Below are 26,321 nucleotides of genomic sequence, written 5' to 3'. Positions count from 1 at the left end.
GGGGTACAGACATTCGAGGAATCGCAAATGTGGAATATCCCTTCAGTATGCAGATCCCGAGAGAGAGCTGACAAAGAATACACGCAATCTACAGCAATAGTTCACTGAATGACAGGAGCAGATTGCACCTTTTACTTTCTTCGCAGTCACGCAAACATCAACACGCACCGCAATTACTTAAACAGTGCATATCGAAAGAACTTAATGATAACACCATCTCCACACAAGAGAATACTATTTAATGAGTTCCTTGTCAGTTCGACTACACAGCAGGTAGTGCCGGCGGCCAGCTGTCAGTGCAGGCGCGTGGCGCAGATGGTGAAGACGGTGACACACACGCGTACGTGTGGGTTCTGCCACTCGTAGACCAGCGCGTGGTCCATGCCCGGGTGCCAAGCGCATGCGCTCTGCCCGTGCATGCCCGTACCGTCATTGGGGCAGATCACGCACGTCACTGAACAGACAGCACTCTTATAACCCCGGCGTACTGTCTTAATCAGGTGCAGCACCTGTTAATGAGCGATACTGGTCATTCACTTCAGCCACAGTTGCGAAATGAAAAAGGTGAACACACTGCTTTCCACCATAAGAGGCCATCTTCAGATCTCAAGTGTATTAAACACTACTGGCCATTAAAATTGCTACACCAAGAAGAAATGCAGATGATAAACGAGTATTCATTGGACAAATATATTATACTAGAACTGACATGTGATTGCATTTTCACGCAATTTGGGTGCATAGATTCTGAGAAATCAGTACCCAGAACAACCACCTCTGGCCGTAATAACGGCCTTGATACGCCTGGGCATTGAGTCAAACAGAGCTTGGATGACGTGTACAGGTACAGCTGCCCATGCAGCTTCAACACGATACCACAGTTCATCAACAGTAGTGACTGGCGTATTGTGACGAGCCAGTTGCTCGGCCACCATTGACCAGACATTTTCAATTGGGGAGAGATCTGGAGAATATCTGGCCAGGGCAGCAGTCGAACATTTTCTGTATCCTGAAAGGCATATGCATATGCAGACCTTAAACGTGCGGTCGTTGATTATCCTGCTGAAATGTAGGGTTTCGCAGGGATCGAATGAAGGGTAGAGCCTCGGGTCGTAGCACATCTGAAATGTAACGTCCACTGCTAAAAGTGCCGTCACGCGGACAAGAGGTGACCGAGACGTGTAACCAATGGCACCCCATACCATCACGCCGGGTGATACGACAGTATGGCGATGACGAATACACGCTTCCAATGTGCGTTCACAGCGATGTCGCCAAACACGGATGTGACCATCATGATGCTGTAAATAGAACCTGAATTCATCCGAAAAAATTAAGTTTTGCCATTTGTGCACCCACGTTCGTCGTTGAGTACACTAGCGCAGGCGCTTCTGTTTATGATGCAGCGTCAAGGGTAACCGCAGCCTTATGGCCTCAGAGCTGATAGTCCATGCTGCTGCAAACGTCGTCGATCTATTGGTGCAGATGGTTGTTGTCTTGCAAACGTCCCCATCTGTTGACTCAGGGGTCGAGACGTGGCTAAACGATCCGTTACAGCCATGCGGATAAGATGCCTGTCATCTCGACCGCTAGTGATACGAGGCCGTTGGGATCCAGCATGGCGTTCCGTACTACCCTCCTGAACCAACCGATTCCATACTCTGCTAACAGTCATTGGATCTCGACCAACGCGAGCAGCAATGTCGCGATACGATAAACCGCAATAGGCTACAATCCGATCTTTCTCAAAGTCGGAAACGTGATAGTATGCAATTCTCCTCCTTACACGAGGCATCACAACAACGTTTCACCAGCCAAGTCCGGTCAACTGCTGTTTGTGTATGAGAAATCTGTTGGAAACTTTCCTCATGTCAGCGCGTTGTAGGTTTCGACGACGGTGCCAACCTTGTGTGAATGCTCTGAAAAGCTAATCATTTGCATATCACAGCTTATTATTCCTGTCGGCTAAATTTCGCGTCTGCAGCACGACATCTTCGTGGTGTAGCAATTTTAATGGCCAGTGGTGTATTATAACATTAACATTTTGTGTTTTAAAGTACACTCTAAGAGAAGAAACGAGCGACTAAAAATTATTCTAATGGGACGGAAATCGGTAGATGTGACGTACATGTACACACAAACAAATGATTGAAATTTCAGAAAAATTGGGAAATTTGTTGAAGGCAAAGAGCTTCGCAAATTGACCAAGTCAATTACACCTTGGTCTAACTCTGGCCCTTATGCAAGCAGTTATTCAGCTTGGCGCTAACTGGTAGAGTTGTTGGATGTCGTTTTGATGGATACCGTGCCAAATTCTGTCCTATTGGCACGTAAGATCGTCAGAATTACCTGCTGGTTGTAAGGCCCCCGCACAGTGCTCCGAACGTTCTAAATTGGGGAGAGATCCGGCAGCCTTTCTGGACAATGCAGCATTTCGCAAGCACGAAGACAATCAGTAGAAACCCTCTACGTGTGCTGACGGGCATTATGCTGCTGAAGTGTAAGCCCAGTATGGCTTACCATGAAGGGCTACTAAGTGGTGCGTAGAACATGGTTGACGTACCACCTTGCTGTAACGGTGCCGCGGGTGAAAACCAAAAGGGTCTCATCAGGAAACGAAATATCATCCGAGATCGTTACTACTGGTTGCCCGGCGATATGGAGGGTGACGGTCATCCCACCAATGTGTCGGGAGTCTTCAGACACTCCTTCGGTTATCATCGGGGCTCATTTCGAAGCGGAACTCGTCCCTGAAGACAATTCTACTCCAGTCAGTGAGATTCCAGGCCGAAGACGTCTCTGCAGAAGCCCCGGACAGTGGTGGAATACCAAAATGACTATCGCCCTCCATACTGCCCGACAGCCTAGAGTGATGATCTCGGGTACCATTTCTTTTCACAGCAGGACCATTTTGATTTTCATTCGCGGCACCCTTACAGCACAGCGGGAAATCGGCAATACCATGTACCCCATTCTGTTGGCCTTGGTGTAAAGCCATCCTGGAGTAACATTTCACTAAAATAACGTCCGCCTGCACACGGCAAGTGTTTCTGCTGATGATCTTTGTGCTCTACCTTGGCCAGCAAGGTCGCGGGATCTCTGCCCAATTGAGAACGTGCGGAGCATTGTGGGGAGGCCTTCCAACCAGCTCGTGATTTTAACGATCTAACGCACCATTTGGACAGAACATGGCACGATATCTCTCCGGACGACATCCAACAACTCTGACATTCACTGCTAAGCCGAATAAGTGATTGCATAAGGGCCAGGTTTGGACCGACGCATTACTGACTTGCTCAGGTTGTGAGGCTCTTTTTCTTGACTAAATCATCCAATTTTTCTGAAATCGTAATCATTTGTTTGTATGTACACTACCAATTTCTGTCCCATTTGTATAATTCCCTTCGTGATGTGTCTTTTTTTTCCTTGTCTTAGAGTGTATTTCGAAGCCGTGATTGAAATAAAAGTAAATTAAGATACCACTTTGTTATCCTCATCACTGTCGCTCTGACTCTCCTACGGTTAACATTAGGTACTATTCATATAAATGCACACTGTAATTGTGCAACATAAGAAAGTGACTGAGGAAGTACAGGTGTTGGACAAAAATATGTAAACACCAAAACCACAATACATTACTCCGCCTAATACTGTGTGGGAAAACCGCTGCCATTCAGAAGAAAATAAATGCGGGTCCTGTGTGGATTTAAAGGGAATATTATACAATTCCTTCTGCAAAATAGTGACAACTTCTGGTAATGATGGTGGGGATGGGTAGCGATCACCTCCTCTCACCGCCCCCCTCCCCACCGCACCTTGTCGCCAAAGGAGGCCACAAAGATTCAGTAATATTGAGATCTGGTGACTGTGGTGGCCACGGCAAATTTGGCAGTTCATTCATAATCGTTCTCACAAAAGAAGGACGGACGATATGAGCTGTGTGAACAGGGATTCTGTCGTCTTGCAACACGGCATCCCCAGTGGGGAACAAACGCTGTACCATGGAGTGGGCCTGATCAACCAATATACGTAGGTTGGAACTTAAATAGTGGCAACACTGCTGTGGAGACACTGTGCAATGGAATCTACTATCGTTGCTGATAGCGCACGTTGTTGACATACCCTACCTTACCTCCGAGCAAATCGATTCCCCCGTCCCACGTCACCGGCGTGCGCACAATCGAGGGAAACACTGTCGCTTGTGAGCGAGCGGTCTAACGTAACGGCATCACTATGTTTTCCAAACAGGCACAACGGTTTTGGATCAAGACTGAGTGTGCCAGAGGTCGTACAGCACGACACTGTCATCAAGGTCTTCAAGAGGCGTGCGGGGAATTGGCATTGTGGTACAGAACAGTGGCACGTTGGGTAAAAAAAGCCTTCAACGAAGGTCCGCAAACTGTGTCAGACATGCATCGGGCAGGTCGTCCTAGCGTGTCTGAAGGTGACGTGCATGTGCATGCTGTTGCCGCGTTAGTGGACAGTGATCGACACCATACGATTCGTGAGCTCGCCCACGAACCGGATTAGCGAATACGACTGTGCTTCCCATCCTGAAGGAACGCCTGGGCATGCGAAAATTTGCATCATGATTGGTTCCGCGTGACTTGACGGAACTGCAGAAATAGATGCATTACGACGCTGCTAAGACGCACTTGGAGCGCTATGAGCGCGAAGGAGAGGCTTTCTTGCGCCTTATCGTAACATTGGATGGGTCATGGGCCACATCGTACGAGCCAAAACTGGAACGCCATTCCAACGAATGGCGTCATTATGGGTCGCTGCGAAAGAACGAAAGTGCGTCAGAGCCTCAGTTTGGTAAAACGTATGGTGAGTCTCGTGTAGGACTGTGATGGTGTTATCCAAACGCATTACGTTCCTCCACGGCAGACCGTCAATGCACAGTATTACTGTTCGTTTTTGCCACCTGCGACCAGCTTTGCGAAAGAAGCGGCGACACTTTCTGCGCAACCCACCCATCGTTTTCCACGACAATGTCCGCACACAAGCTGTGGCTGCTCTGTTCGGTCGATGAGACTGGGTAGTACTGTACCATCCACCATACTCCCCGTACTTAAGTCCCCGTGACTTTCATTTGATTCCGAAGATGAAGGAACCTCTTTGTGGCATTCGCTTCAGAACTGTTCCAGAGATTCGACAGGCAGTAGACCGCTCCATTCGCACTATCAACAGAACAGTCTCTGCTAACGGTATACTATGCCTTCCACATCGCTGGCAACGGGTTCTACACAACGCTGGTGACTACTTTGTAGGACAGTAACAGGTGCAATCATGTAACTCTTTTGAATCGGTTGTGAATAAATAGTTGCCACTGTTTAAGTTCCAACCCTCGTAGTTACATAACCCTTGGTAGACTGAAATCTTACTGAGTAATCAAGGTGACCATGTAACATCCCGAACCGGCTGTCCAATCATCACCGAATGCCCCCCCTCCCCATGTTTCTCTCTTCGCAAGTAAGCTCGGCCATATGTTGGAAACAGTGTGCAGCAAGGTTCATCCGACGAAATGACTTTCTTCCATTGATCCACTGACCAGACTTTAAGGTTTCGGCACCACCTTTTCCTGTTACTGGCATTAGCATCAGAAAGAAGTGATTTCGGAAATCCAGCTCGCTCTAGAATTCCCTGCTTATGGAACTGCCTTTATCTTGTTTTGGTGTTGACAGGGTTCGCGAGTTCGACATTCGGTTCTGCAATTATTTCTGTAGCTGTCGCCCTCTTTATTTTTCGTCACCAACCTATTCAATGGTCGTCTATCACTATCATTCAACGCTCACTTTCATCCAAGTTGCGAATCAATGAATGATGTGTTTCCGTTTTACCTGTATGCCTCTTGAAACGCGAAAGACTTCTACTGTCTTAGTTACGGAAGCACCTACCGTACGAGTATCAACGATTTTCCCACGTTAGAATTCACTTAGCTCCGACATAATGTACTTACAGTCACACAGGACACCGTTCTGACAACGAGTGACACTTGCAACGTACTGAGCACACTTCACAGGTGCCGTTCGCGGTAAAACACTACAGCGCAACTATGTAATTTATGTTCAAGCATGCATTTCCCGCATTGTTTACATATTTTTGTCCAGTCCTCATTGAATGTATGTATCTATGTTCAACATTTCATCTCTTACAACTGGATCCATTTCACCCCCATTTGGTACACGTATCCCTTGCTATCTCGGCACTGTAGAGGTAAGAACCACGTACCTGTTGAAGAAGTGGGAGTAGGGGTGGAAAAGACGCGTACCGCTCCCATAGGAGTGGGAATGGGGTGATATTGAAGTATAAAAAAGTAACACGTGGAACAATTGCAACGAAATCTGTTCCGGGCTCTCCCATACGTTGCCAAAGTTGTTTTGATTACTCTGCAGAAGCTCTAATGTGAATCCTTTACACATCCTTCATACGGTCCATGTCTCTTTCCATGCGACTTCCAATATTTTAGAAACACTGAAGAAAGACATTCGTCGCCGTCGATTTGCTTCTAGCGAAGAGGTACTACCATCCTTCCGTAGACAAATATTTTTCCATGAAAGCACTGACTCTCTTGTCTCACAGTGGGATAGATGTATTAATAGTTACGGAGAATACTTTTGAAATAATAAACAGTTTACTTACATGTTTCCATCTGCCTCAGTTTCATTTTACTTATATTTATAAAGGCAGTTTTATTCTGTCCAGAATGATTTGTTAATGGTCCTGTCTTCCACATTTGTTGGAAAAAAATTCATGTTTTGCATTGACGAAAGTTAAGATTGAATCTGTACGCTGGTCAGGGCGTCAAACCCAAACCCTCCCCTCCGCCGAGCGACATGCTTCCCAGAACGCCACATCGTTCTGCATTTTACGACTCAAGCTTCCACTGCAAGTACTTCCGCCCCTAATTGCTGAACTAGCACTCCAAACAGAACGATTGCGCAGGTGTTGGGGTTCTGGACTCGCTTTTGAAAGTCGCGTGGCTTGAATTCCCGCAAGGTATCCGAGTATAGATTTTCCATGGTTTCCCTGATTCGTTTATAGAAAATGGTGAGATAGTTTCTTTCAGAAATAGATGGTTGGAAATAATATGATAAACTTAAAAGAAAGAAGAACTGATCTCTTTTCAGGATATCCACAAGGGTCTATTTTATCTTAATGCTTTAATCTACAAGAGAATCTCGGTAAGTCGTTGTTACAAAACTTGAAAGCTGTATTTACTTTGTGTTATACTGAGCCGTATAACTGTACATAACTGAGGAAACTACTGTTATGTGTGGATCCTGTGATTCGAAAATACAATCATAATACACTGAAGAGCCGTACAAACAGGTACATGTGCCTAAAATCGTGGAGGGCCCCTGCAAGCACGCAGAAATGCCGCAACATGACGTGGCATGGACTAGACTAATGTCTGAAGTAGTGCTGGAGGGAACTGACACCATTAATCGTGCAGGGCTCTCCATAGATCCGTAAGAGTAAGAGGAGGTGGAGATCTCCTCTGATCAGCATGTTGCAAGGCATCCCAAATATGCTCAATAATGATCATGTCTGGGGAGTTTGGTGGATGGCGGAAGTGCTTAAACTCAGAAGAGTGTTCTTGGAGCCACTGTAGAATTTCTGGACGTGTGGAATGTCGCATTGTCCTGCTGGAATTTCCCAAGTCCGTTGGAATGCAGAAGGGACATGAATGGATGCATATGACCATACAGGATGCTTACGTGCGTGTCACCTGTCAAAGTCGTATCTAGACGTATTGAGGGGTCCCTTATAACTCCAACTGCACACGCCCCACACCATTACGGAGCCTCCACCAGCTTAAACAGTGCCCTGCTGACATGCAGGGTCCAGGGATTCATGAAGTTGTCTCCATACCCGTACACATTCAGCCGCTCGATACAATTTGAAACGACACTCGTCCTACCAGGCAACATGCTTCCTGTCATCAACAATCCATTGTCGGTGTTGATGGGTCCAGACGAGGCGTAAAGCTTTGTGTCGTGCAGTCATCAAAAGTAACCTAGTGGGCCTTCGACGCTGAAAGCCCATATCGATGATGTTTCGCTGAGTGCTTCGCACGCTGACACTTGTTGATGGCCCGGCATTGAAATCTGCAGCAATTTGCGGAAGTGTTGTACTCCTATCGCGTTGAACGATACTCTTCAGTGTCGTTGGTTCCGTTGTTGCACGATCTTTTTCCAACAGCAGTGATGTCGGAGATTTGAAGTTTTTCCAGATTCCTGATATTCACGGTACAGTCATGAAATACTCGTACGTGTAAATCCCCACTCGTTCGCTATCTCGGAGATGCTGTGACCCATCGCTCGTGCGCCGACTATAACACCACGTTCAAACCCACTTAAATCTTAATAACCTGTCGTTGTAACAGCAGTAACCGATCTTACAACTGTTCTAGGCATTTTGTGTCCTGTATAGGCGCTGCCGATCGCAGTGCCGTCTTCTGCCTGTTTAAGTATCTCTATATTTCAATACGCATGCCTAAAACACTTTCTTTGGCGCTTCAGTGTATATCTGCAAGAGACACCCACATGTTTGCGCCTTTAATGCATGGTAAAGAGATTAACACCTCTGTCAAAACTGTATTACGTAATGAGCATTGCGCCTGCGTCAGTTTGTGAACTATTATGTGTGAGCTACGTTTCACAACAGCAGTGCTTTCTCAATATGGATGAAATTTGGTCATTTGTGTGTTATAAGTCTGAAAGTATGTGCAGCAGTAAAGTACTGTGTTTTAGTATAAGCTTCGACCACGAATGACGTCTTCGAAATGCGAAATTACATTGTCGGTAACGTAACGAAAATAATTGCTAATTCAATCGAACGCTGCCCTCATTTCGAGCCCCGACCCATCAATAAAAAATGAGTACCAGCCACAATTCGTTACGAGAGAAATTCATATTTCAACGATTCAGTTTACTGTTCCAGTTGAACATTTAATTAAAGAACCCACTGTCAATCGTGTGGTCGTTTCACTATTAATTGTTTACTGGGTCAGCAAACATATGGAACAGAGACTGTTGTGGTTCGAACGCCATAACTCGAACTGTTGTGTTCTTTCGAAGCCGCTAACAAAACGATGTACTGAGAAATTTATAACAGGCAGTAGTGAGGTTAACTGCAAGTAAAAAAAGTCATATTCTGTTTGACGTATTTAAAATCCACTTGGCGACGAGATCGTTAATGGCAGACATCGAGCTCGGAATAGACAAAGGTAAGGAGGGGTTACTACGAGTATCTCGAAACTTCACTCAAGCGATTTAGGTCAAGTATGGAAAATCTAAATCTGAATCTCCTTACTCTCATATACGAATCCAGAATCTTACCATGCGTCTCCTAGATCAGCAAAAAGGAAACAAAGACATACACAAAATTGTATTTTTCAGTGAAGATTGGTTCAAATGGCTCTGAGCACTATGCGACTTAACTTCTGAGGTCATCAGTCGCCTAGAACTTAGAACTAATTAAACCTAACTAACCTAAGGACATCACACACATCCATGCCCGAGGCAGGATTCGAACCTGCGACCGTAGCGTTCAGTGAAGACTAATGTAAGATAGGTTTCTTGGAAGGGAAAAAGAGAAAGAAATCAATGAATTTTGACGTTGTTGAATCGAAGCATGTGATCGTCTTTGAAATATACTTGTTTATTCACAGGTGTGTTGATTGCATTTGGTAATACTGAGACAGTTTACGAGTTTCATCTCTTATGAGTCTTTCTTCAGAACTAAAAATGTTAACTCGTAACTGGTAAAGAAAGAATGAAAATGCAGCTAGTATACTGTTTCGAAAGTAATACGTCAAAGGTCATCTAGGGTCTATCGTCGTTACTTAAAATCAACTGATCAACTGCAGGGCCTGTTCATGCGTCCTACGTATAGAATGGAATAGTTATGTGCGTTGAGGGCACGTTAGGATGCCTAGCTTACGTCTGCGAGATATATATATATATATATATATATATATATATATATATATATATATATATATATATATATATATATATTCTGACTGCAGAAACCTCTTAAGTCCACTTTTGGTGAAAAATGAGTTACAGGCAAAAATGCATACTCTGCATGGGGCTCCACCAGGCGGTGCACGAAAACAGCCAAAGTCATCGTTTGTTGCTGTTCAAACAGAGGTAGCAAGTTTGAGCTGAGTGCAGAAACGTCCAAAGTCCAGGACGTCAGTTGATTTTAAGTAACGACGATAGAACCTAGATGACCTTTGACGTATTAATTTCGAAACAGTATACTAGCTGCATTTTTCTTCTCAACTGTTGGCACCACAGTAAAGTGCGGTACAACTGTACGGAAGAAATTGGCATTGTTGATTTTAGTATTCCTGTAAAAATGGATGAAGTGGCTTGTACCAGCAGTTACGAGAAGAAAAGGGTGAAACATTCTTCGGAATATCAAAGGAACATTATGAAGAAAGCTAAAATTAATGGAGAGGAATATGTGAATTATAGAGACAAAGCAATTCCGAGATAGGTGACAGAAGAAGATTGCAAGTGTAGAAGAAGATGTTTCAGTGTTATTGCAGAAGACAACAAAACTCGAGCTTTAGCACATTTTCTGAACATGGAATGCAAGAATGAACAGGGCCTTTTCCTGCAAGGACTGATCACAGCTAGTGATGTTAAAAGACAACGCGCAAGAAGTGAGAAGGGGTGCAGGTGTGAAAAATCTTTTAGCTAATGTGTCCTCGTTGGAGACAAACGATCTGAAGTGTGTAGAAAAGCTTTTCGAAGAATTTATGCAGTAACTGGTGCGAGAGTTAAAAGAATTCGCAAATTGTAGTGGGCAGACACCGAAAGACGGAAGAGGGAAATGTAAGTGTGTTAATGCTGTGCCGTCAGAAGGAATTGTCAAAATTTCAGATTATCTCGGATCATTTACCATTAATGAAAGTCATTATGGCAGCCGCACTATGCACTACCTTGACTGTGAACTATCTGTGAAGAAAATGCACCAACTTTTTATTGCCAAACATCCTAACTCGCCAGAGAAATGCGAGTACTATAATAAGATTTTTCGTGAAAACTTTTCGCTTGCTGTAGGAAGACCTAAAATAGACAATTGCTGCCTTGCGAAGAGTTGACGTTAAAGAATAAGTCAAAAACATTCTGTGAGGTAGCAAAACGAGAAGCAGTAGCAGAGAAGATTGTCCATATTCGAAGGTCTGAGAAGTTTTACGATGCTCTGCAAGATGGGAAAAGACAGTCGGAGACTAATCCTAGAACTACTGATTTATGTTTCGAACACATGCAAAATGTTCCACTTCCTTGTGCCCCGGGGCAAGGACTGTTCTACTTGCGCCAGTTGACTGTTGCAGTATTTTGTATACATAACCTACATACAAGGTCATCTGTTTTTATCTCTATCACGAAGGGAATGCGAAGAAAAGATCCAATGAAGTTTGTACTTTTCTATTAAGCTACATCAGTGAACATATAGCCCAAGATGTGAAAAACGTACTTCTGTTTTCCGATTACTACCCGGGACAGAACAAACACAACATTGTGATCCGCCTACATTTAGCTCTCATGGAGTTAGATTGATTTGAAAAGATTGAACATTTTTACCCTATCCACGGTCTTTCATTCCTGCCATGTGACAGGGTATTTGGGGTAATAAAGAGAGTTCTCAAGAAAGTGGAGAGAATGTACACAATCCATGAATTAATGGAACTTATAGTAAGTGCAAACTGTAATTTCATGGTGCATTTGGTGGATGGAGATGAAATAGTAGATTTCAAGACGTCGTGGCTATCAGTTTTTAAGAAGACTTGCTTTTATATTGAAACATCGAAACGAGATATTCCAAGGGCTGACAAGCTACCACTAAATATTTCAGAGTTTCATCATTTTCCTTATAAATCATAAATGCCACGAGTTGTGGAGGCAATGGATTTCATTAATGGGCTTCAGACCAATAACTTCTCCCTGAAATTTGACCAAAGGAAGAATCCACAGTTGCCAGATGAAAAGTGTTACAAGGTTACGAAACTAACTACTGGGGTCAAGAAAATGGAAGACATTAAACAATGTATACTATTTGTTCCTGACAGTGAAAGTGTGTCATCCTTCTTGACCTACAGCAAATATGCAAGAAACGTTGGGTGGACTTCTCTATTGTAAACATTAAATATTATTTTGTTTTGTTACTTGTTTTTCCTTTTGTAAACAGGGTTAATTAGCGAAAGCATTCAAATATGTCGCATTACAGCTCTGCAATAAACATAATAACTGTGTACTGTATTCCAAATAAAAATAGTTAATTTGTTTTTGTATTTTTTGAATTTTTCACCATCAAATGCATTGTTTTCAAAAACAATCTAAATCCATAGTATATAAAGGTTTTGCAATCCAAATGGGTTAGCATGTAGGTGTGAGATGTTGACAATGAACCTGTTGAGTGCTAGTTCATTATCAGCTTCGGTTTCACAGTATTCTAATAATTTATGTAGTATTTATATTATTTTTCTCACTTTCCTTAAAAGTAACTGAATCATATATTTTTTAAAAAATTAACCAACGACAATTTAGAGTAAAGATACTTTGATAAACTGATACCATTCGCCTGACTGAAATCGCAATTCATTGTTGAGATAGACGTAAACCATTGAAGTAATCATTTATCATCTTAAAAGAAAATAAGCAAGTTTCTAGTAGTTTTAGAAAGCCATATTGAACAGACAGTAAAATCCATGCCCAGTCATGTCAGCCACAATGTTACAAAACATTTGGCTTTTATGCAGCACTTACATCACTTAACAGACATTCTTTACAACTGGAAGAAAATAATGAAAGAGTTTAACAACTTACAACAGACAGCTATCTTAATGACTATAAGGGAACAAGAGTCATAAAAATTTGTAGTAACATTATGAGACACTTTTTTCTCTTTATCTCACACTTTTTAATATTTTTGTAACTTTTAAATATAGGGGAAGTGATGGTAATATGGCCCCTGCAACAAATATGGCCCCCCTTAATATCTTAATAACATTTAGCTAAACTCTAGTGGTGACAGCTGGAACTAGTCTACTAGTATCCTCGCTGGCCTGTAGGAGCGCTGAAAGCAGGTCAGTCCAGTGGTTGAGTGACAGTGAGGTTATATTTTTCAAGATCCTGTTCAAAACCTTGAGAGGTATGTTAATTTCACTTTATTAACGTACCATTACTGGTTAATACATAGATGTAAGCACCATGCATACAACCTAGAAAGTATTGGCAACAGTTTCAAATAGATTAAAAGGTGTGGTATTCTTTCGTTTTTAAGTTTTTTATACGAGTTTACAAGGTGTAGGTGACTATAATATGGCCCCCACTGGTGCTTGTAATGTGGACCCCAGGGTCTGTAAAATGTTTTTATTTTTGTTTTCAGATGCCTAGGACTCCTACCCCCATGAACCATGGACCTTGCCATTGGTGGGGAGGCTTGCGTGCCTCAGCGATACAGATGGCCGTACTGTAGGTGCAACCACAATGGAGGGGTACCTGTTGAGAGGCCAGACAAACGTGTGGTTCCTGAAGAGGGGCAGCAGCCTTTTCAGTAGTTGCAGGGGCAACAGTCTGGATGATTGACTGATCTGGCCTTCCAACACTAACCAAAACGGCCTTGCTGTTGTGGTACTGCGAACGGCTGAAAGCAAGGAGAAACTACAGCCGTAATTTTTCCTGAGGGCATGCAGCTTAACTGTATGGTAAAATGATGATGGCGTCCTCTTGGGTAAAATATTCCGGAGGTAAAGTAATCCCCCATTCAGATCTCCGGGCAGGGACTACTCAAGAGGACGTCGTTATCAGGAGAAAGAAAACTGGCGTACTACGGATCGCAGCGTGCAATGTCAGATCCCTTAATCGGGCAGGTAGGTTAGAAAATTTAAAAAGGGAAATGGATAGGTTAAAGTTAGATATAGTGGGAATTAGTGAAGTTCGGTGGCAGGAGGAACAAGACTTTTGGTCAGGTGGATACAGGGTTATAAATACAAAATCAAATAGGGGTAATGCAGGAGTTGGTTTAATAATGAATACAAAAATTGGAGTGCGGGTAAGCTACTACCAACAACATAGTGAACGCATTATTGTGGCCAAGATAGACACGAAGCCCATGCCTACTACAGTAGTACAAGTTTATATGCCAACTAGCTCTGCAGATGATAAAGAAATTGATGGAATGTATGATAAGATAAAAGAAATTATTCAGGTAGTGAAGGGAGACGAAAATTTAATTGTCATGGGTGACTGGAATTCGAGAGTAGGAAAAGGGAGAGAAGGAAACATAGTGGGTGAATATGGATAGGGGGAGAGAAATGAAAGAGGAAGCCATCTGGTAGAATTTAGCACAGAGCATAACTTAATCATAGCTAACACTTGATTCAAGAATCATAAAAGAAGGTTGTATACATGGAAGAATCCTGGAGATACTAGAAGGTATCAGATAGATTATATGATGGTAAGACAGAGATTTAGGAACCCGGTTTTAAATTGTAAGACATTTCTAGGGCCAGATGTGGACTCTGACCACAATCTATTGGTTATGAACTGTAGATTAAAACTGAAGAACTGTAAAGAGGTGGGAATTTAAGGAGATGGGACCCAGATAAACTGAAAGAACCAGAGGTTGTACAGAGTTTCAGGGAGAGCGTAAGGGAACAATTGACAGGAATGGGGGAAAGAAATACAGTAGAACAAGAATGGATAGCTTTGAGGGATGAAGTAGTGAAGGCAGCAGAGGATCAAGTAGGAAAAAGACGAGGGCTAGTAGAAATCCTTGGGTAACAGAAGAAATATTGAATTTAATTGATGAAAGAAGAAAATATAAAAATGCAGCAAATGAAGCAGGCAAAACGGAATAAAAACGTCTCAAATATGAGATTGACAGGAAGTGCAAAATGGCTAAGCAGGGACGGCTAGAGGACAAATGTAAGGATGTAGAGGCTGATCTTGCTAGGGGTAAGATAGATACTGCCTACAGGAAAAGTGAAAGAGACCTTTGGAGAAAAGAGCACCACTTTTATGAATATAAAGAGCTCAGATGGAAACCCAGTTCTAAGCAAAGAAGGGAAAGCAGAAAGGTGGAAGGAGTATATAGAGGGTCTATACAAGGGCGATGTACTTGAGGACAATATTATGGATGTGGAAGAGGATGTAGATGAAGATGAAATGGGAGACATGATTCTGCGTGAAGAGCTTGACAGAGCACTGAAAGACCTGAGTTGTAACAAGACCCCGGGAGTAGATAACATTCCCTTAGAACTACTGACAGCCTTAGGAGAGCCAGTCCTGACGAAACTCTACCATCTGGTGAGCAAGATCTGTGAGACAGGTGAAATACCCTCAGGCTTCAAGAAGAATGTAATAACTCCAATCCCAAAGAAAGCAGGTGTTGACAGATGTGAAAATTACCGAACTATCAGTTTAATAAGCCACGGCTGAAAAATACAAACACCAATTCTTTTCAGACGAATGGAAAAACTAGTAGAAGCCGACCTCGGGGAGGATCAGTTTGGATTCCGTAGAAATGTTGGAACACGTGAGGCAATACTGACCCCACGACTTGTCTTACAAAAGAGATTAAGGAAAGGCAGACGTACGTTTCTAGCATTTGTAGACTTGGGGAAAGTTTTTGACAATGTTTACTGGAATACCCTCTTTCAAATTCTGAAGGTGGCAGGGGTAAAATACAGGGAGCGAAAGGCTATTTAACAAGTTGTACAGAAACCAGATGGCATAAAAGGGAAGCAGTGGTTGGGACAGAAGTGAGACAAGGTTGCAGATTACCCCTGATGTTATTCAATCTGTATATTGAGCAAGCAGTAAATGAAACAAAGAAAAAATTTTCGTAGGAATTAAAATCCATGGTGATGAAATGAAAACCTTGAGGTTCGCCGATGACATTGTAATTTTGTCGGAGACAGCAAAGGACTTGGAAGAGCAGTTGAACGGAATTGACAGTATCTTGAAAGGAGGATATGAGATGAACATAAACAAAAGCAAAACGAGGATAATGGAACGTAGTCGAATTAAGTCAGGTGATGCTGAGGGAATTAGATTAGGAAATGAAACACTTAAAGTAGTAAAGGAGTTTTGCTATTTGGGGAGCAAAATAACTGATGATGGTCGAAGTAGAGAGGATATAAAATGTAGACTGGCAATGGCAAGGAAAGCCTTTCTGATGAAGAGAAATTTGTTAACATCGAGTATAGATTTAAGTGTAAGGAAGTCGTTTCTGAAAGTATTTGTATGGTGTGTAGCCATGTATGGAAGTGAAACATGGACGGTAAATAGTTTAGACAAGAAGAGAATAGAAGCTTTTGAAATGTGGTGCTACAGAAGAATGCTGAAGATTAGATGGGTAGATAACATGTCTAATGAGGAGGTATTGAATAGAATTGGGGAGAAGAGGAGTTGTGGCACAACTTGACAAGAAGAAGGGACCGGTTGGTAGGACATGTTCTGAGGCATCAAGGAATCACAAATTTAGCATTGGAGGGCAGCGTGGAGGGTAAAAATCGTAGAGGGAGACCAGGAGATGAATACACTAAGCAGATTCAGAAGGATGCAGGTTGCAGTAAGTACTGGGAGACGAAGAAGCTTGCACAAGTTAGAGAAACATGGAGAGCTGCATCAAACCAGTTCAAATTGGTTCAAATGGCTCTGAGCACTATGGGACTCAACTGCTGTGGTCATAAGTCCCCTAGAACTTAGAACTACTTAAACCTAACTAACCTAAGGACATCACACACATCCATGCCCGAGGCAGGATTCGAACCTGCGACCGTAGCGGTCGTGCGGTTCCAGACTGTAGCGCCTTTAACCGCTCGGTCACTCCGGCCGGCGCATCAAACCAGTCTCAGGACTGAAGTCAACAACAACAACAACAACAACAATGCCTAGGACTGATCTGGCACCTAACCAAACTCCCAATAGGCAGGTAGGAGACAAAAACGAAATGCGAGAGGCAGTGTCTGCTGTTAGAGGTAAAACGATGACAGTTAAAAAAGCATCGAATCATTTTTCTGTCTCAAAAACAACTCTGCGCCGGTATGTGTATGGGGCTAATACCTCACAGATAGCAGATGTTGAAACTAAAAATATTGGAAGAAGACGAGCTCTACCAGCAGCCCTAGAAAGTGAACTAGTGGATTACTTACACTATATGGGGGGCTAATTCTATACTTTTACTGGTATGAATGTTCGAAAAATGGTCTACCAACTTACAGTTAGGAATGGAATTGCAACAAACTTCAGAAATGAAATTGCTGGAAGGGCTTGGCTTGACCATTTTCTTCGACATCATCAAGATAAGCTTTCAATTAGGAAGCCAACCAGAACGTCGTATGCTCGAACAAAAGGCTTTACCCGTGAGAAAGTCAACTCATTCGACGACTTGCTACAAGCTGAATATGTATGTCTTTGACAGAGGAACTGTAACAGGTCATGTGTATCGGGATGTCATTTTGCTTTTCAGGGGTGCAGTGGATCCCACCTTCCTCCTGATGGATGATAATGCACGGCCCCACAGACCTGCCATTGTCCAGGAGCACCTTGAAACAGAAGATATTAGGCGAATGGAGTGGCCTGCCTGTTCTCCAGACCTAAACCCCATCGAGCACGTCTGGGACGCTCTCGGTCGACGTATCGCTGCACGTCTTCAAACCCCTACGACATTTAAGGAGCTCTGACAGGCACTGGTGCAAGAATAGGAGGCTATACCCCAGCAGCTGCTCGACCACCTGATCCAGAGTATGCCAACCTGTTGTGCGGCCTGTGTACGTGTGCATGGTGATCATATCCCATATTGATGTCGGGGTACATGCGCAGGAATCAGTGTTGTTTTGTAGCTCAACTTATCCTCAATACCATGGACTTACAGATCTATGTCGTGTGTGTTCCCTATGTGCCTATGCTATTAGCACCAGTTTTGTATAGTGCCACGTTGTGTGGCACCACATTCTGCAATTATCCTTAATTTATGAGCATGAGTGTAGGTTTTGCAGTGTTCGCTCAAGGTCATCAGGGTGCAACATTTCCCATTTCCGTTAGCGTGTATGGAAATAAGGCAACTGGACCGTAAGCAGATCAAGCTGAACTTCTCTCAGAACGAACATTTGGTAGTCAACAGACCTACAAACTTGCTGTTCTTCTCGAGGCCCACGAAGCGGCCGAGGCAGCTCTCCAGGATGGCGTTGATCCACATCTCGACGCAGTGCTCCTGGAACTCGGCGTCGCCCACTACGGCGTCCAGCGCCTCTTGCACCGCCGTCCCGATCTCCTCCCTCAGGTAGGACGACTGCGAATCGATTACATGCAGGTGTCACCGTCACCGATAGAAACAGTAAAGGTCCAAAAAATGGTTCAAATGGCTCTGAGCACTATGGGACTTAACATCGGTGGTCATCAGTCCCCCAGAACTTAGAACTACTTAAACCTAACTAACCTAAGGACATCACACACATCCATGCCCGAGGCAGGATTCGAACCTGCGACCGTAGCAGTCGCGCGGTTCCGGACTGAGCGCCTAGAACCGCGACACCACCGCGGCCGGCTTGTAAAGGTCCATCTAGCTAACTTACCAAAGACACGAAATGTATTCTCAGCTGAGAACACTGCATAAACCGCCTCCAGCTGTATGATGGAATGACGGCAATGAAAAGTGACTCGAACCCGCATTTTCCGGTGGAAGCGAGCGGTCGCCTTAACCGCTTTCACACTGGACTCGCATTCGGAAGGACGACGGTTCAATCCCGCGTCCGGCCATCCTGATTTAGGTTTTCCGTGATTTCTCTAAATCGCTCCATGCAAATGCCAGGACGGTTCCTTTGAAAGGGCACGGCCGACTTTCTTTCCCTAACCCGATGAGACCGATGACCTCGCTGTCTGCTCTCCTCCCCCACAACAACCCAACCCAACCTTAACCTCTTTGGTTATCCGAGCACGGCTCAAGGCCGGACCCAAATTTCCACACGTTGTAATGCATGTGTCGTACCTGTGTACACTAATCAAACGTCAGCACCTTACGCACAAGTGTCTCGGTTAAGTGCATACAAGTCCAAAGATTTTCAAAACTCCTCTCTCATTTGCTTTATGACCAATGCATACAGTCCCTCATATCTCTCCTCGACATTATCATTTTTGCATGGACAACACAGCAGAAAGATTCGTTCCCATATGACAAAACTGCTTTCTGTCCGTTTCCACCACACAGGCGCCTTCGCCAAGTCGACCACCGTAGCAGGAAATGGAATGGTCCCTCACTATACCGGAAAACTGAATCACATTTCCGACTTCACACCAGTAATAACTCTTACGTTTGCTTTTTTCACACTGCTTACCCTCTCACAACTAAGAAATCATCCTTTCCTCTCATCATATTTCTCTTTTCCCAACGTCTCTAGCTAGGGCAGTGCGTCTGAACCACTCTGTCTTCGACCTCGCTCTGTCACAATGTCACGGTTTTCTGTACAAACAATTAGCTATCTTGCTCCTGTTACCAACGTTTTTAGTGTTATTATTGTTTATTTACCATTAATAACTGTTGTATTTCTATTATTATCACTATCATGGCTCTCAGTTTTTACACTGAAGGGCCAAAGAATACTGGTACATGCCTAATATCGTGTAAGACTCCCGCGAACGCGCAGAAGTGCATGGTACGAACTCGTCTAATGTCTGAAGTAGTGCTGGAGGGAACTGACACCATGAATGCTGCAGGGTTGTGCATACATCTTTGAGAGTACGAGGGGGTGGAGATCTCCTCTGATCAGCATGTTGCAAGGCATCCCAGATACGCTCAATAATACTCATGTCTGGGGAGTTTGGTGGACAGCCGAAGTGGTTAAACTACACTCCTGGAAATGGAAAAAAGAACACATTGACACCGGTGTGTCAAACCTACCATACTTGCTCCGGACACTGCGAGAGGGCTGTACAAGCAATGATCACACGCACGGCACAGCGGACACACCAGGAACCGCGGTGTTGGCCGTCGAATGGCGCTAGCTGCGCAGCATTTGTGCACCGCCGCCGTCAGTGTCAGCCAGTTTGCCGTGGCATACGAAGCTCCATCGCAGTCTTTAACACTGGTAGCATGCCGCGACAGCGTGGACGAGAACCGTATGTGCAGTTGACGGACTTTGAGCGAGGGCGTATAGTGGGCATGCGGGAGGCCGGGTGGACGTACCGCCGAATTGCTCAACACGTGGGGCGTGAGGTCTCCACAGTACATCGATGTTGTCGCCAGTGGTCGGCGGAAGGTGCACGTGCCCGTCGACCTGGGACCGGACCGCAGCGACGCACGGATGCACGCCAAGACCGTAGGATCCTACGCAGTGCCGTAGGGGACCGCACCGCCACTTCCCAGCAAATTAGGGACACTGTTGCTCCTGGGGTATCGGCGAGGACCATTCGCAACCGTCTCCATGAAGCTGGGCTACGGTCCCGCACACCGTTAGGCCGTCTTCCGCTCACGCCCCATGGTGCAGCCCGCCTCCAGTGGTGTCGCGACAGGCGTGAATGGAGGGACGAATGGAGACGTGTCGTCTTCAGCGATGAGAGTCGCTTCTGCCTTGGTGCCAATGATGGTCGTATGCGTGTTTGGCGCCCTGCAGGTGAGCGCCACAATCAGGACTGCATATGACCGAGGCACACAGGGCCAACACCCGGCATCATGGTGTGGGGAGCGATCTCCTACACTGGCCGTACACCACTGGTGATCGTCGAGGGGACACTGAATAGTGCACGGTACATCCAAACCGTCATCGAACCCATCGTTCTACCATTCCTAGACCGGCAAGGGAACTTGCTGTTCCAACAGGACAATGCACGTCCGCATGTATCCCGTGCCACCCAACGTGCTCTAGAAGGTGTAAGTCAACTACCCTGGCCAGCAAGATCTCCGGATCTGTCCCCCATGGAGCATGTTTGGGACTGGATGAAGCGTCGTCTCACGCGGTCTGCACGTCCAGCACGAACGCTGGTCCAACTGAGGCGCCAGGTGGAAATGGCATGGCAAGCCGTTCCACAGGACTACATCCAGCATCTCTACGATCGTCTCCATGGGAGAATAGCAGCCTGCATTGCTGCGAAAGGTGGATATACACTGTACTAGTGCCGACATTGTGCATGCTCTGTTGCCTGTGTCTATGTGCCTGTGGTTCTGTCAGTGTGATCATGTGATGTATCTGACCCCAGGAATGTGTCAATAAAGTTTCCCCTTCCTGGGACAATGAATTCACGGTGTTCTTATTTAAATTTCCAGGAGTGTAAGAAGAGTGTTCCTGGAGCCAATCTGTAGCAATTCTGGAAGTACGGGGTGTCGTATTGTCCAGCTGAAATTGCCCAAGTTCGTCGGAATTTACAATGGACGTGGAAGAGGAGGAGGAGGAGATTTGTGTTTAACGTCCCGTCGACAACGAGGTCATCAGAGACGGAGCGCAAGTTCGGGTGAGGGAAGGATGGGGAAGGATATCGGCCGTGCCCTTTCAAAGGAACCATCCCGGCATTTGCCTGAAGTGATTTAGGGAAATCACGGAAAACCTAAATCAGGATGGCCGGAGACGGGATTGAACCGTCGTCCTCCCGAATGCGAGTCCAGTGTGCAAACCACTGCGCCACCTCGCTCGGTCCGTGCATCTGGAAAAGCTTTGGAAGCAACACGTTCGTGGAAGGTTGTTTTAAGCAGATCTTCACTGGGCGAGCGACATGAGATGAATGGATGCCGTTAATAAGACACGATGCTTACGTAAGTGTCACCTTGTAACCGCTCTTTAGAGAGTGGGTATTCAGAAACGAATATTAGATTAAATTCTGTAATGCGAAATGAGCCAAGAGCCAAAAACGGTAGTTGAAACTCCAAGTAATACTTAGTTAAAATTTTGCAAAGAGTAGATATTTGAAATAGAGTAACGCCAAGTAGTACAAAGGGAATCCAAGGAAGACATAACAGAGCTGCGTTTTGTTTTGAATATAATATATAAACTAATACGCAGCATTGTTAGCTTTCTTGAGTCTTCGTTTTCGCATGTTCGCAGTCTTCCGTGGTAGTTGGAAGTTAGGGATTATAAGCCTAATTAAATATCATTCTGATAACTGGATTATACATTGGAGTGGCGGATAATAGATTATTTTGAAATATTGGGACAGAAGATACTTGGACCTTATCATAATAATAACTTTGCCGATCATTGTCAAGGCGATTCTGCTAATAAACAAGACGTGAGATGTAGTGCCCGAGAAAAGACTAAATTTGTGCTGAACAGACATTGAAACAACTCGAACTTATAATTAATATCGTGTCGTGAGAATTAAGAAGCTTAGTCATTGTAAAGCCAAAGACATATTTATGATTTATCAGATATTAATGGTGAAGGACAGTTTCATGGGAAATAATATCTATGGTGATAGGAACGAGAAAGAATGTGGTGCGGACTGACTGTTATTATACCGAAACGATACACACTAGGATCAACTACTTCTTCATTGATTCCCCAGTGCTATCTCTCATTAATTTAGGAAGGGAATTGTGTCAATAAAACAAAATATATACGAGACTTTCTCCGTGTTTTCTAAATCTCAAAAATCAGCTAGTACATAGACAGTTATATCTGTGAATATTCAAGGGTTATTGAGAAAAGCTGATCAACCTGTTACAAATAGATAATAGGATTTAACGAAGGCATATTGACTACGAAGGTAACTAAATCAAATTATTTGGGAAACAAAAATTAGAAAACAAGTAGACTGGAACCCGACTGCTTTGTTATTCCCTAGTAATAAATAAAATCACTGTCTTTGGATCCGTCGTGGTTGAAAGTGTATGAAATATCTCTGGAAATAGAAAACGAGATCAATTTTGAACTGCTAATTCATAAGCTGTCAGAGTCGTATCTAGATGTTTCAGGGATCATATCAATCCAACTGCGCACGCCTCACACCATTACAGTGCCTACACCAGCTTGAACAGTTCCCTGCTTACATGATGGATCCATGGATTCCTGAGGTTGTCTCCATAACCATACACGTCCAACCGCTTGATACAACTTGAAACGAGACTCGTCCGACCGGGCAACGTGTTTCCAGTGAACAACAGTCCAATGTCGGTGTTGGCGAGGCGTAAAACTTTGTTTCGTCCAGTGATCAAGGGTAGAGGAGTGGGCTTCGTCTCCTGAAACCCATATCGATGATGTTTTATTGAATGATTCGCACGCAGACACTTATTGATGGCTCAGCATTGAAATCTTCAGTAGTTTGCTGAATGGTTGCACTTCTGTCACGTTGAACGATTCTCTTCATTCGTTGTTCGTCTCTTTCTTGCAGGATCTTTTTCCGGCCGCAGCTATGTCGGAGATTTGATGTTTTCCCAGATTCCTGGTATTCATGGTACACTGGTGAAATGGTCGTACGGGAAAATCCCCAGTTAAGCGCTACCTCGGAGATGCTGTGTCCCATCGCTTGTGCGCCGAGTGTGAGACCAGGCTGAAACTCACTTAAATCTTGATAACCTGCCATTGCAGTAGCAGTAATTGATTTAACAACTGCGCCAGAGACTTGTGTTATTCTGCTTGTTTACATATCCCTGTATTTGAACACGCATGCCTATACCAGTTTCCTTGGCGCTTCGGTGTATTTACTTATGTTATTTATTTAACGTGATCTGATCACGGCCGTCAGGCACTCTCTTACGTCGGACCAGGATTTCACATACACAGTAACTTTTTTGCACCATAGATATTTAAGAAATAACACGCAGCAGATTTTGAGATCAGGGCGATCACAGCCTGGACAATTATTTTGAAAAGGTAAGACCGCTTTAACTGTAAGTTCTTTATTTAAAGGCATGATTGGTATCGCAGCACTCTAGCTGCATCATCAGGTGCAATAAAATTAAGTCACGTTCAGATCGCAAGAAGAGAATTAGATGCACTAGCGTTCATTATCAGCAAATTTTAGCTAAGTTACGGACGTCATAAAGAAAACCACAAAGAACAAATAACAATCTCGTGATACCATAAGTAACATATGGTGAGGTAAAGTGTCCCCATATGTCGTAATGGTGATCAAACCATAGAATGCATATGACCGTCTATGGAATAAAGCTGAACAAATAACGGTCACTCACTTTCTTACAGCAAGTGCACACACGGGACTGTATGCTAAACATACAAGGTGTCAGGACGTTAGTTGCCAGCTCAAGAGAGCGAAAATTTGCTAATTATGAATGCTACGTCATCCTATTCTCTTTTTTCCCAGCCGCGCGGGATTAACCGAGTGGTCTTAGGCGATGCAGTCTGGGCTGTGCGGCTGATCCCGGCGGAGGCTCGAGTCCTCCCACGTGCATGGGTGTGTGTGTGTTTGGCCTTAGGATAATTTAGGTTAAGTAGTGTGTAAGCGTAGGGACTGATGACCTTAGCAGTTAAGTCCCATATGATTTCACACACATTTGAACATTTTCTTTTTTCCCATCTGGACATGACTTGGTTTTATTGCACCTGATGATGCAAGCAAATTGCTGCGAACCGGTTGTGCCTATAAATACAGTACTTGCAGATGAAGCGGTCTATCTTTTCAAAATAAGAAATAATATTTTTAATGTGACAAATGGTATTCAAATGATATGAGTTTCTGTAGTGTCAGTGTGAGTAATACAGACTACGAACTAATAAAGTTAATACTGGCAATATTTGCACAACTGCTGCTATCATTAAGAGTGACGATAGTAATAATAATAATAATAATAATAATAATAATAATAATAATAATAATAATAATAACAATAATAATGACAGTGGCAGATATAAAAAATAATTTACAAGGGTACATAACAGATGTTTTATGGTACAGCTAGTTCTGGAGAAAGGAAATTTAACAAGGCTGCATTAGCTAAGAATACTGGGAAATGAGGAAGAACTGGTTGGAAAGAAACACGTGTATGGGTAACGAGTGCATGCAAGGACAATGATAATCATAATTTTCGCTTTAGTAAATATGTGGCTGACTGCCTTCTGAAGTTTGAGTTGTTATTCAGTTCTCTAATATAATACGGAAAGTTTTCCACAGTCAGGCTCCTGTTACTGAGAAGGACTTTGAGAAAATAGCTGAACGTTGGAGCTGGACAGCAGGGATTTTGCTGTGATGGGGACGGGTACCTCTGCCATATTGTTCAGATGAGAGCATTAAGGTCGAGAAGAGATATGGGGGCCCGCATCTCGTGGTCGTGCGGTAGCGTTCTCGCTTCCCACGCCCGGGTTCCCGGGTTCGATTCACGGCGGGGTCAGGGATTTTCTCTGCCTCGTGATGGCTGGGTGTTGTGTGCTGTCCTTAGGTTAGTCAGTTTTAAGTAGTTCTAAGTTCTAGGGGACTGATGACCATAGATGTTAAGTCCCATAGTGCTCAGAGCCATTTGAACCATTTTTTGAGATATGGGGGATGGTGTACGTTGATAAGACAGCACAGAAGACAAATGATATGGAAATCACTGCACTTGTCTCCACGCATCCACCCACGATAGCTATGCTTATGATGGTGAAGTATTATCAAACAGTCGAACATCACAGATAGAACAAACACAGGCATTCACAATTAGTTCTAGGTGCCGTGATCTTTCCTGAGAAAGGCGTTGCGCAGGATAACGTCGCCGTATTCAGTAACTCGATGTAAAAGTGTTTGTAAAAGTTTCTTTTTCCGATGGAGAGGGAGGGTTTTTTATACATTTATAGGTCATCGAGAGATGCCTTCTTGCACATTGTACTTATGTGCTCAGCACACTTTAGATTTTCATCTGATATTTTTCATAGACTCTTTGTTGAAGCAGAGAAGTTGATATTCGTCCCATTTGGGGATAAAGATGATAGGGATTCTCGATATTTCAGGCTAATAAGCCTAGAACGACCGACCATTAGCACTTGTGAATGTGTTGAACGTTAACCCTCTGTCCAACGCCCATTTCGATAGTGCGCACGGACCGGTATTGAGATTCTCGACAGCTGTCTTTAGGTTTATTGGTTTTCCATTTAGGTACAACTGGAGATAATCAGCGTGTGTATATATGTGTGTATATGTGTGTGTGTGTCGGGTGAGGGAGTGGGGGATGTTTGCCATTGTCAAACACCAATGTAAAACTATGCCACCAGCTTGCAAGATTTTGAATATGTAGGAAGGAAAGACTTTGTTAGTAACGTAAATGTTTTTCCGTTAAGTATTACACAATTAGTATAATAAGCCGAAACTGCGAAGGAAGTTACTCACATAACTCTTTAAACCGTGTAATGAAGCTTCTTCTTCTTCCTCCAT

The 26,321-nt window shown here is 43.9% G+C and overlaps 1 protein-coding gene across 1 annotated transcript; it reads right to left on the bottom strand.

Moving 5' to 3' along the window:
• Positions 1-293: 293 nt before the first annotated feature.
• On the bottom strand, positions 294-26,321 carry LOC126093159 (dynein light chain Tctex-type 1-like). Its single transcript, XM_049908706.1, has 3 exons — positions 26,277-26,321; positions 18,163-18,324; positions 294-509 (listed from the first exon to the last, which is right to left on the bottom strand). The coding sequence occupies exons 1-3, from the start codon at positions 26,319-26,321 to the stop codon at positions 294-296; spliced, it is 423 nt and encodes a 140-aa protein (XP_049764663.1).

This window comes from Schistocerca cancellata, chromosome 1 (genome assembly GCF_023864275.1).
Source record: "Schistocerca cancellata isolate TAMUIC-IGC-003103 chromosome 1, iqSchCanc2.1, whole genome shotgun sequence".
NCBI classification, from domain to species: Eukaryota; Metazoa; Arthropoda; class Insecta; order Orthoptera; family Acrididae; genus Schistocerca; species Schistocerca cancellata.
The sequence above is the reverse complement of the archived record's forward strand: the minus strand, read 5'-3'. Positions and strand labels throughout refer to the sequence as shown.